This window comes from Marmota flaviventris, chromosome 16, assembly GCF_047511675.1.
Source record: "Marmota flaviventris isolate mMarFla1 chromosome 16, mMarFla1.hap1, whole genome shotgun sequence".
NCBI classification, from domain to species: Eukaryota; Metazoa; Chordata; class Mammalia; order Rodentia; family Sciuridae; genus Marmota; species Marmota flaviventris.
Genome location: NC_092513.1, coordinates 205,378 through 216,111, shown reverse-complemented (window position 1 = coordinate 216,111; position 10,734 = coordinate 205,378). Strand labels below are relative to the sequence as shown.

Below are 10,734 nucleotides of genomic sequence, written 5' to 3'. Positions count from 1 at the left end.
CAATTTTATAAATATTCTATTATTATTACACACCTTAAAAAATCTGGGAAAAAGAGTTTATACAAATGCATACAAGTAACCCTTTTCTTACACAACATGTAGTAAATGTATCTTAAAAATCGTAATTCTCAAAAGGTGTGACATATTTTTCTTAGAGAGAGTATGATGAAGTTAGGAGGCCCTAATCCGACGTTCACCAAGATATGTCAATCAAGGACACACTTGTCCAAGTTCTGAGAGCCAAAGTCCTATTCTCCAATGGCAAGGCAGTATTCTCACAGCTGGTTTCCTATTGGCCGAGATGTGGGCGGGGCCACCCACTCTTGGGGCTGTCACTAGCCCCGCCCCCATTCCATGCAAATGAGGCCAAAGCTTTGGGTAGACCATGTGACTGGCCACGTGGTTGATGTCTCACTTTCCCCACCCCTGGATGACGCCATCACTAACCAAAACTCTCACGAGAGCTTGTCCAGTGGAGGTAGGAGGCTGGCAGGACCGTTCACTGGGCCAGGAGGTCTTAAAGTTGTGTTGGGGGGGTCCCGGTAGGCCCCCACCCCTCTCCAGAGCCTCGAGTGCTAAAAGACCCAGGGGCCCAAAGGGGCCTGTGGGAAGAGTCCAAGGGGCCCCAAGCACAGTCTGCGCCCATTGGCTGGCTGCGCCGACATGCAAATGAGGCGACGTCACTTCCTGAGGCAGCTGAGCGCCATCTTCCCTTTCTGGCGCGCGGGAGGAGGGACGGGGCGCGGGGTGGGCGCGGGCGGGGGTCCCGCCGCGCGGGGCGGAGGACGCGGCGGCGCTGCGAGCGGCGGCGGGACGCGGCGCTCCTCGCGCCCGGCGGTAGGTATGGCCCGGTCGGCGCGGCTCAGCCCCCGGTCCGTTCCCCGCGGGCCGCCCCGCCGTCCACCCTGCCGTCCACCTGGCGGTCCACCCGGCCGTCCCCACCGTCGTCCGCCCCGCGTCCTCCCCGCTGCGACGCCTCAGGACCTCGGGACATTCGCTGTGCCCGACTCTCGGTCCCCGACGCGCCCTCCCGCCCCGCCCGCCGGTCACGTGGGAGCGGGGCCGCCCCGGGGGAGGGGGAGGGGCGGGGACAGGGATGTGGCGGGGGGGGGACCGGAGGGCGACGGGGGACGGGGAGGGTGGGTCAGAAGGGACGGGAGGACGAAGACGAAGGGAACGGGTGGACGGAGCCAGAGGGCAGTGGGAGAGGGGTCCGAGGCGGCGCGGGCAGGATGCCCTCGGCAGCGACCCCGGGCACCGCCCAGAAGCGCCTCCCTCTCGGCGGGTCGGCCGTGCCCGGCTCTCCCGCGGCAGCCGCCGACCGGCGGGAGGACCGAGGGGCGGTAGGGCCGGCGGGCCACGCCCCAAGCGCCTCGTTTTCCAGGCCGACCCCGTTCCTTCACCGTGGCTGGGTGTCGAAGATTGATGAGCACAGGCCGACTCTTTAAAATGAAACTTTGTATCTGCCATTGTTGATTGCCTTGAAAGAGATCCCCTTTACAAAATTTCTACAAGCATTTGGCCTAGGAACATCAAAAACTGTAACTGCCATTCAAGTATGGCGTTGTTGCAGAGCAATACATAATTACATATTTTATATATCTTTGATTTGAATGGAAGACTCTTCTGAGTGCTATTAAAACTTCTAAAATGGAAATAAAAATGGTGATAACTGCCTCAGGAGTTGTTGAGGAGACTCGAGGAGTAGGGGAAGCTGGTACCTGCAACCTGCTGGTGGTACTGATGGGATGGTGGTGAAGGTTGTTGGAGGTGCCCACGTTTTATCAGATGGGGTCTGGTGGGGTGTGGGGATGAGAAAAGAGGACCTGTGTTAAGAAGTAGGAGTTGTGAAAAGCTTGTTTGGCATTGGTTGGAAGTCGAATCATTTATGTGTGACTTACCTAATGATATTACCTGGTAATGACCATTTATTAGTGTTTTAATATTTTGGGTAAAGGTGGTACACTGAATCAGTGAATCTTTAGCCAAGAAGTGATAGATCTGTATTTAGAAAGGTTGGGCCGGAGCTGGGAGCAAAGCTTAGTGCAGGCTTTAGTTGTGAGATGGGAGGAAGTGAGGGCTGGATGTTTGGTTATGGGGGATGATGACAGTTATGCAAGATTTTTAGTTGAAGAGAGCTTGGGATTTTTGGAATACCTTTGAAATTTTGAAGCCAAGCTTGCAGTATGAAAACATCAATGGTAGAATCTTTCTGTGGTTTGAACCCAGACCTTCTGGTTTTTGCTTCTCTGTATGGCACAAATATTTGTGTTTTTAAAGTTGGTTTAAAAGAAAGCCCTGTATCCTAATAGTTGGAACATTTTGATTAGTATTTTGGAGATAGCCAAGTATGTTCTACTCAGTCATCCTAACAGCTGCCCACAAAGTAGACCACACTCACTCTGTTTTACAAGGAGGCAACTGAGGCCCAGAGAGACTAAGTAATTTGCTAAGATCACACAGCTGATAAAGTGTCCAGATAGCCTCAGCTTGTGCTGGGATGTTGTGTTCCCTCCCCAAAACGAAGGCCTTTAAAGAGTAAGCTCTATCTTATAAAGTGTTTCAACATTTTTATAGAGTTTGTATTTTCCATAATGAACTATTCTTAAATGATCAGGATACCAAAAACATCAAATGAATACCCTTTTGAGGAAAATGTTTATATACATCACTGGAATTTTGTGGTAATTCCATGTCTAATTGCAAGCTGAGGCTGGAGGCGTTGTCCTGCAGGAGGCTGACAGGGAAGCTGGCTAGCTGCAGGAGCTGCTGTAGTGCAGAGGTGAAGTGCAGGCAGGTTCCACAATGTGGAAACCACCCATTTCTCTCCTAGCTCATCAGTCCAATGGGCATTTTATATGGAATCTTGTGTTAGAACAGATTTAAAAAATTATGGGTAAATGAAAGGAATCTTAAAAACCTTTCTTGAAGGTAGAACCTTCTGTAATTAACCTGTTGTTATTTTTGTTTCCCAAAAGCAGACAGTGAATTGCTAAAAACAAAAACAAAACAAAAAAAAAACTTTCTTCTGTCCATTAAAATAAAAAAGGGATCTGTGTGCTTGTTTTTTGGGGGGTACCACAATATCAATGGTGAGGGAGTTAGGGGCATTTACATTTAGGAGAAAGAGCAGACTGACAGTTCCCAAGCATGACAAATCACTACAGAACCTGTTTGAGACATGCCAGGTCTGACACCTCATTTCAGTAGCCCCTCGTGTGAGAACTGGACACTTGCTTCTGGGAGTGTACCTTCCTGGTGGCCTTGGCGTTCAGACCTTGTAATGAAGGTGGTTGTCTTGGCAGCAGTCCAGTAATTTCCTTGTTTGAGATGGGTGAATGAGGATCCTCCCTGTAGATTTGGAGAAAGAACCCCAGAGGGTAGAGGTTAGAGGTGCTTGAAGGAGAAGGTCAGGCAAGTTTGATAGAGCCAGGCACATCTGATAGAGTGGCCAAATTTGTGTTGCATCTTGCTTTGGCCACAGTAGCTAGTTGGCTCGATAGGGATCTTGTGCATGGATTTTTGAAATACATCATGAGGTTCCTGACAGCTCTTCTGCTAGAGTGTGACCTTTGGAAGGCAAACAATTCCATACATTTCATTTAAAAAATTTATCTTCATTTCTGTGAGTTATATCCCCCAGTTCTTCAATTAAAGCTCTACTTGTCTGAAACATTGTACTGCCCAAAGTTCCTCCCTCTGACAATAATCCTCAGTCTTCCTCTCCCCAGTTTAATTTGTCTCATTTGAATTTACTTAAGCAAAGTATACTACCTATATTCAGTGTTCCCTCCTTTATCTCAGTTTCTGAGGTGATCTCTTGGCCTGCAGTGTGTTGGGCCCCAGCTACCCACAGCCTTCCCTCCTGTACCTCAATGGTGCAGTCCCCCCACCTGGTTTTATTTGTCTGTTTAATGAGTATGTGCTGTGCCCTGCCCTGAGGGGGTTCAGTCCAGTAGAGGGCAGAACTAAATGGGTAGTTGCAGCAGAAAGGGAGTGGGGAGGGGGTTGTGCTGGTGATCCAACATTGGGGCTCACAGCCTGGTAGTGGGGGGACTGCAAGAGGGATGTGGGAGGGAGATTACTTGCCTAGAAGTTGCCCTTTAAATTTATGGAAAGTGTAGAAATTGTGATTTTTTTTTTTTTTTCCCTAGCTTGTTCTCACTATTGCCTGTTATTGATCTTAAATGTTATTTTGACAATAAAAATTTAGCACTTGTGGGGCTGGGATTGTAGCTCAGTGGTAGAGTGCTTGCCTAGCACATGTGAGGCACTGGGTTCTATCCTCAGCACCACATAAAAACAAAAAAATAAAGGTAATATGTCCATCTGCAACTAAAAAGAAAAAATAACATTTTTTTATTTAACATGGCATTTCTTCAACTAATGAAGTTGAGTAACGAAAGTGTTTGCCTTGCCACTTGAACTTGACTAGCAAATTTCTTTTTAGCTTTTAGAATGAATTTACACATTTTTTTGAAATAGTTGTGGATTTATGGAAACATTACAAAGAACTTTTCTCCTTGAATCCTTTGCGAGTAAGTTGCTAGCTGAGGTGGCACATTACCCCCGATACTGCCTCTTTGCTACAAAGAAGAACATTCTCCTACATAGCCATGACAAGACCATCAAAATCAGGAAAGCAGCACATGGCGCCTAATCTCAGGTGCCTTGAAAATTTTGCAGCTTTCTAATTACATCATTTGTAGGAAAGGATCTAGTTTAGAATTGCTTGTTGTGTTTAGTTATCGTAAGTCTCCTTCAATCTGGAATAGTTCCAGTTTTTCCTTCCATGATATGTTTACTAGAATGTGTAATTGGTAGATTTTTAGTAAATTTATAGAATTGTGTAGCCACCACAATCTAATATTAGGACATTTCTAGCATCTCCCCATCAACCCTGTCCATCTACTTACCTATTTCTATCCTCCAACTACTGTTATGCCCTTCATCTCTAAATTTTTCTGGACATTTCATATAAATAGATCAAGATGATACGGGGGCTCTTGCATATTGTCTCTTGCTTAGCATGATGATTTTGGATTGATGTTGTAGCATATGCTAGTACCTTGTTACTTTATATTGCCGAGTAGTATTCCATTTTTTATTTGTTCACCATTTGATGGGCACACTGGTTTTCTGCTACAATGAACTGTGCTGCTTCATGTGATCTTGGCATTAAGGGTATTGTGGTTGGTTGGTTTGTGTACCGTAGGTGATCTTGGCAGGTGATCTTGGCGTTGTGGGTAAAGTGGCTGATTGACTTGTATGCGTTGGGTGGTCTGGGAGTCTGGGTTTTGAAGCTGATTGACTTGCCTACCTTTGGTAGTCTTGATGACCAGGGTATTGTAGTGGTTTTACACCTTGGGTGGTCGTGGTGTTGTGGGTATTGTGGCTGGTTGACTTGCTTGCCTTGAGTAATCTTGGCAATCTGGGTATTATAGCTGGTTGACCGGCATGCCTTAGTTGGTCTTGGCATTAATTGGGTATTGTGGCTGTTGTTTACATTTTGGGTGGTTTTGGCATTGTGGGTATTATGGCTGATTTTTTCACCTTGAGTGGTCTTAGTGTTGTATTGTGGTTGGTTGACTTGCATGCCTTGGGTGGTCTTGGGGTTCTGGGTATTGTGGCTGGTTGTCTTGTTCGTCTTGGGTGGTCCTGGCATTCTGGGTGTTGTAGCTAATTGTCTTGTGCAGTATCTCTGATCTGGGCTTGTGTGCCAGACTGATACCGATCAGTATTTTGTGGGAGGACTGCATCCTGGCCTTCATCACGCTTTCAAGTTACTTATGTCAGTGTGGACTTGAGCTTCAGTTTGTAGCCTCTATTCCACTTACTATTGCTGTTTACAAACCTCTTCAAAACTAGAGTAAAAAAGTACTATTAAAATGGCTCGCCAGTTCTGTGAGTCAGAATTCATACCACTTGCCTTTCTTCAGTGTGGAGAGACTGGGGGGCAGCAGTAGCTTGGCAGTGGCCCGTGGTGGTGTCTGAGGTCTCCTCCCCTCACTCCCATGGGCTGTTGCATCTTTACAAGCCTGGTGTCTGGATTTCAAGTGTTGTCTCCCTGAGAGAAATGTACTTTTTTTCTTTTTTTTTAGACAGTTCTGGGTATATAATCCAGAGTGTCACATGCAAGGTGAGAGCTCTACCACTGAGCTGTGTCCTCAGTCCTTGTTTTACACTTGAGATGAGCTTTCTTAGTTGTCCTGACTGGCCTCCAGTTGTGATCCTCCTGCCTCAGCCTCCCAGGGAGCTGGGATTATAAGTGTGCACCGTGGTGTCTGGCTTGTGTGGCGTTTTTACCATGTAGCCTGGAGTCTTTGCTGGCATTGCTCCCTCCATACTTTATTGAGTCAAGAGGGCTGGTATAGATGCTGCGCTCAGGGGAGGAGCTTCCAGGTCCTGTGTTAAGAAGCTCATGTGATGGGAAGAACTGTTGTGTGCTTCTTTGTTAGTTCCCTTAATTGGTGGGTGCTGAGGTTGTCATGGCATTAGTGCTGTGGGCATCAGAGCTGGGTTCCTTTTGCATCATCCTTCTCTGAGAATTGCCTTATTTTCTGGCATAAGATGTTTTTGGCTCATCTTAGCCTTTACTGTAGCTCAGCCCTGGAATTGGCCATTTTACCAAGGAACTCTGGTTCTTTTTAATGAAAGTGGTGTTTAGAAGTTGAGATGGGTGTGCCCACTCCTGCTGGGATGTGTGACTGGGATCTCTACTGGACAGAGCATGGAATGTGTATATTTACATATACACATCTTTCTGCCTGTTGAAGACAGATCATATCATAGCTTCTACTATGGTCAGTTTCCACATGGTTTATATTGGTTTTATGCTTGTTTGGATGTTTAAATGATAGTTTTAATGAGATAATATGCCATGTAGTTCACTCATTTAAAATGTGCAGCTCAGTGGCTCTTGGCATATTCAGAGTTAGTGGCTGTTGTGCATGTGTTGGCTACATTGATTTTTGAACATTGTGGTTCCAAAAAGAAACCCCTTTCTCAGCCATCACCTCCCAGTTCTCCCTCCCCAGGCCAACATGGTTGTGCTCTCTGTATGTAGATAGGTCTTCTGTACGCTTCACACATGGACTCACCCTTGCTCCTCAGAGTGCTTTTAGGATTTGTCCATGTGGGAACGTGTAGCAGGTGCCTTGTTTCTTCTGATGGCCCTAAATATGGACTCATCCATTATTTATTCAGTGGCACTTGTTGGACCTCTGAGTTGTTATGCTTTTGGGCTGCTGTGAGCAACCTGTCCTGAACATCCTGGTCCAGATTTTTGGGTGGATATGTGCTGTTTCTTTCTCCTGGGTGGGCTTTTTAGTTCAACTGGCGCCGGTACTGTGGATCTTCAGGGGCACTGCCTGGCTGTTTTCCAAACTGGCTACCATTTTTTACCTTACCCTTAGCAAGAATTCCAGTTTCTCCATATCCTTGCCAATACATCTGACTTGGGCTTGTGTGCCAGACTGATACTAATCAGTATTTTTGGTTTTGATGCTTGAGGGCACTGTGTTGAGTTTGTTTTTATTTTTTTAATTGTTGGCATTTGGTGGATGTGAAGTATTTTGTTGTAGTTCTGATTTCAATTCTCTAGTGACTAAAGATACTGAACATCTTTTTATGTCCTATTTTTTTAATAAATTTTTTAGTTGTAGATAGACACAATACCTTTATTTATTTTTATGTGGTACTGAGGATCGAACTCAGTGCCTCACATGTGCTAGGCAAGCACTCTACCAGTAAGTCATAACCCCAGCCCTTTATGTCCTGTTTTTATCTGCTGTAGAAAAGTGTTCAGATCCTTTGCCCATTTGAAAATTGGATTATTGGTCTTTCAGTTATTGAGTTATAAGAGTTCTTTTCTGGATATAAGTTCCTTATCAGAAAAAAGATTTGAATTTTTTTTCCATTTTGTGTGATTTTTGCTGTTTTGATGGTGACATAGAAAGCATTAAAGTTCTTAATTTTTTTTTAAAGAGAGAGAGAGAGAGAATTTTTTAATATTTATTTTTTTTTAGTTATCGGTGGACACAACATCTTTCGTCTGTATGTGGTGCTGAGGATGGAACCCGGGCCCACGCATGCCAGGCGAGCACGCTACCTCTTGAGCCACATCCCCACACCCAAAGTTTTTAATTTTGATAAAATCTGTTTAATCTATTTTTTTTCCCTTTGTTTCTAGTACTATTTTGTGTCATAAGACTCTGTTGCACATCCAAAGCCATGAAGATTTATGCCTCTGTCATCTTTCTTTTTGTGATGCTGGGGATTGAACTCAGGGCCTTTGTACATCCCTGACCCCCACTTTTTAATTTTACTTTGAGGCAGTGTCTTGCTGAGGTACTCAGGCTGGCCTGGAACTAGCCATCCTCTTCTTGCCTTGCAGTGCCTCCATTTTCTTGCAGTTTGTGGCTGCGCTTGTCCCTGTGGCTGTGTGACCCACTTGGCACTGCGGGTGGTATGGGGAAGGGAGCCTCCTCCTTCTGCATGTCACTTTCCAGTTTTTCCCAGCTCTGTTTGTTGAAATTATACTTTATTCCTAGTGCTTAACCCAACCCTGTTAAAAACCGTATTTTTGTGTATTTATCTTCTTACAGTTTTGTTTTCTTTCCTTTTAAGGAAAATTTCAAAAATGTTTCAAATTCCTGTGGAAAATCTTGACAACATCAGAAAGGTGCGGAAAAGGGTGAAAGGAATTCTTGTGGATGTCGGGCTTGACAGCTGCAGGGAGTTGCTGAAGGTAAGAGGGTGTCAGCAGCAGGCTGAAAGATGTGGTGCAGGGTTGGCTGGCAGGGAGGTCGGGAGCTGGTGGGAGAGTGGGTGTGCCTCCTCCAAGTGGCTGTGACGTGTCTTTCTAAGTGAGCAGTTTAAGCTGTTCAAGTTTTGAGCTACTTTTAGGAGGTGATTTTTATACTTATTAGTGATAAAAAAAAAAAAAAAAAACAACTTGTTTTTCATGCTTGAGGGCCCTGTGTCGAGTCACATTGTTTTAGTAAAAGAAGTTGCAAACACTTTCTCAGCTTTAGTGGGCATGCAATGCACATGTGGTGTGGTAGCTTCTTTCCTTTTTTTTTTGTCCTGATTCATGAACTTAGTATGTGCAGTCTTACAAAGTTCCAAAATTCAGGCTTTATTGATAAATTTGATTTCTTTGAATTTTTCCTTATAATATTGAAACTAGATGGTGGGCATATATGGTTTAAAAATATTAAGTAAGGGCACATACCTACCCTTACAGTCATTGATAGTTTTTTACATGTGTTGTTCATTGCTGTAGAAATAGGAACAATGGCTGTTTTGAATTTCTAAAACTCGTAAAGAATTTGGTTCAGAGCATGACGGCCTGGAAAGAGCTCAGTTTCTTAATCTTGAAATTCGAGACTTTCAGCCAGATTTTTACTTATTAAAAGGCAGTCTGAGAGTGAAAAGCCAATACTTACCAGGGTTCCTGACAGTAGTCAGGAGTTAATTTGGCTCTCAGGTAGATACATACTGTTGATTTCTGAAGGGCCGCAGAGAAGTCTCTGCTCAGACTTGCTCTTCTCTGAGAGATGCTGGTCCTCACACACTGCCTTCTTCCCATGCTCTCTTCTCTCTCCTCCTCCTCTGTTTTCTTCAGAGCACTTCAACTACTTGGTGTTATTTGTTGGCACTCTGTCTTCCACTTGAACTCGAGGAGGCAAGGACCTCACTGTGGTGTTACCTATTTTTCTGCCTGTGATCAGAGTGGAGTCTGACACATGGATGCTTCACAGATATTTCTGGAATGAAGGAATAAAATTAAAACCCATATACAGAAACATTTTTATTTTATTTATTTATTTATTTATTTTTTGTGTGGTACTGGGGATGCATACTCTACTGCTGAGGTACATCCCCAGCCCTTTTTGTTGTGAGACAGAGTCCTGCTAAGTTGTGGAGGCTGGCCTCAAACTTGGAACCCTCCTGCCTCAGCCTTCCAGCAGTTGGCATTACAGCTGTGTGCCACCGCATCCTGTGAGAAACATTTTAAAGAGTATGAGATTCTCATGTGAAAATGTGAGAATGGGAGGGGTGCTGGAAGAGGACTTGCTCAGGCAGAACCTTTAGTTCAGGACAGTCCTAAGATGGAAGCCTTCTGGAGGTTTCTGCAGCTCTGCCTAAGCCATACTTTATGCCCAAGGAAGGAAAGCAGGTGATTATTTGCAGATAGGATTGATAAGCTCTATTTGCTTGGTGGGTTGAGGGTAGATATGAGCCCTCCAAGGGCAGATAAGGAGTGGGGCTGGGTGATGCTTGTAGAGAACGAGACATGAACACCTAGGGATGCAGTGTGTGTAGGCCATGCAGGCTTCAAGTGGTGGTACACTAGGCACTCCCAGCACTGGTTCTGGTTTAGGGAGGGTGCTCCAGAAGGCACCCTGCAGGGTGGGAGTGTCATTTCACAAACACTGCATGTTTTTTTTTTTTTTTTTTAATTATTTTTATATATATTTTTAGTTGTTTATGGACCTTTATTTTATTCATTTATTTATATGCGATACTGAGAATTGAACCCAGTGCCTTACACATGCTAGGCAAGCGCTCTACCACTGAGCCACAACCCCAGCCCTACATGTTTTCTTTTGATCACTAGGGAATTAACCAGAAACTTTTTTTGTGTGTGTGTCCTGAGGATTGAACCCAAAGATGTTGTACCACTGAGCCACATCCCGAGCCCTTTTTAGTTTTTATTTTGAGACAGGG

The 10,734-nt window shown here is 44.9% G+C and overlaps 1 protein-coding gene across 2 annotated transcripts in view; it reads left to right on the top strand.

Moving 5' to 3' along the window:
- The first annotated feature begins 760 nt into the window (after positions 1-760).
- Adnp2 (ADNP homeobox 2) overlaps positions 761-10,734 on the top strand; it is a 29,263-nt gene continuing 19,289 nt past the window's right edge. For both annotated transcript variants that reach the window (XM_071602584.1, XM_071602583.1), the window contains exons 1-2: positions 761-837; positions 8,629-8,749. In XM_071602584.1, coding sequence (XP_071458685.1) covers positions 8,642-8,749 — 108 coding nt within the window. In that variant the 5' untranslated portion in view covers positions 761-837; positions 8,629-8,641. The remainder of the gene's footprint in view (positions 838-8,628; positions 8,750-10,734) is intronic.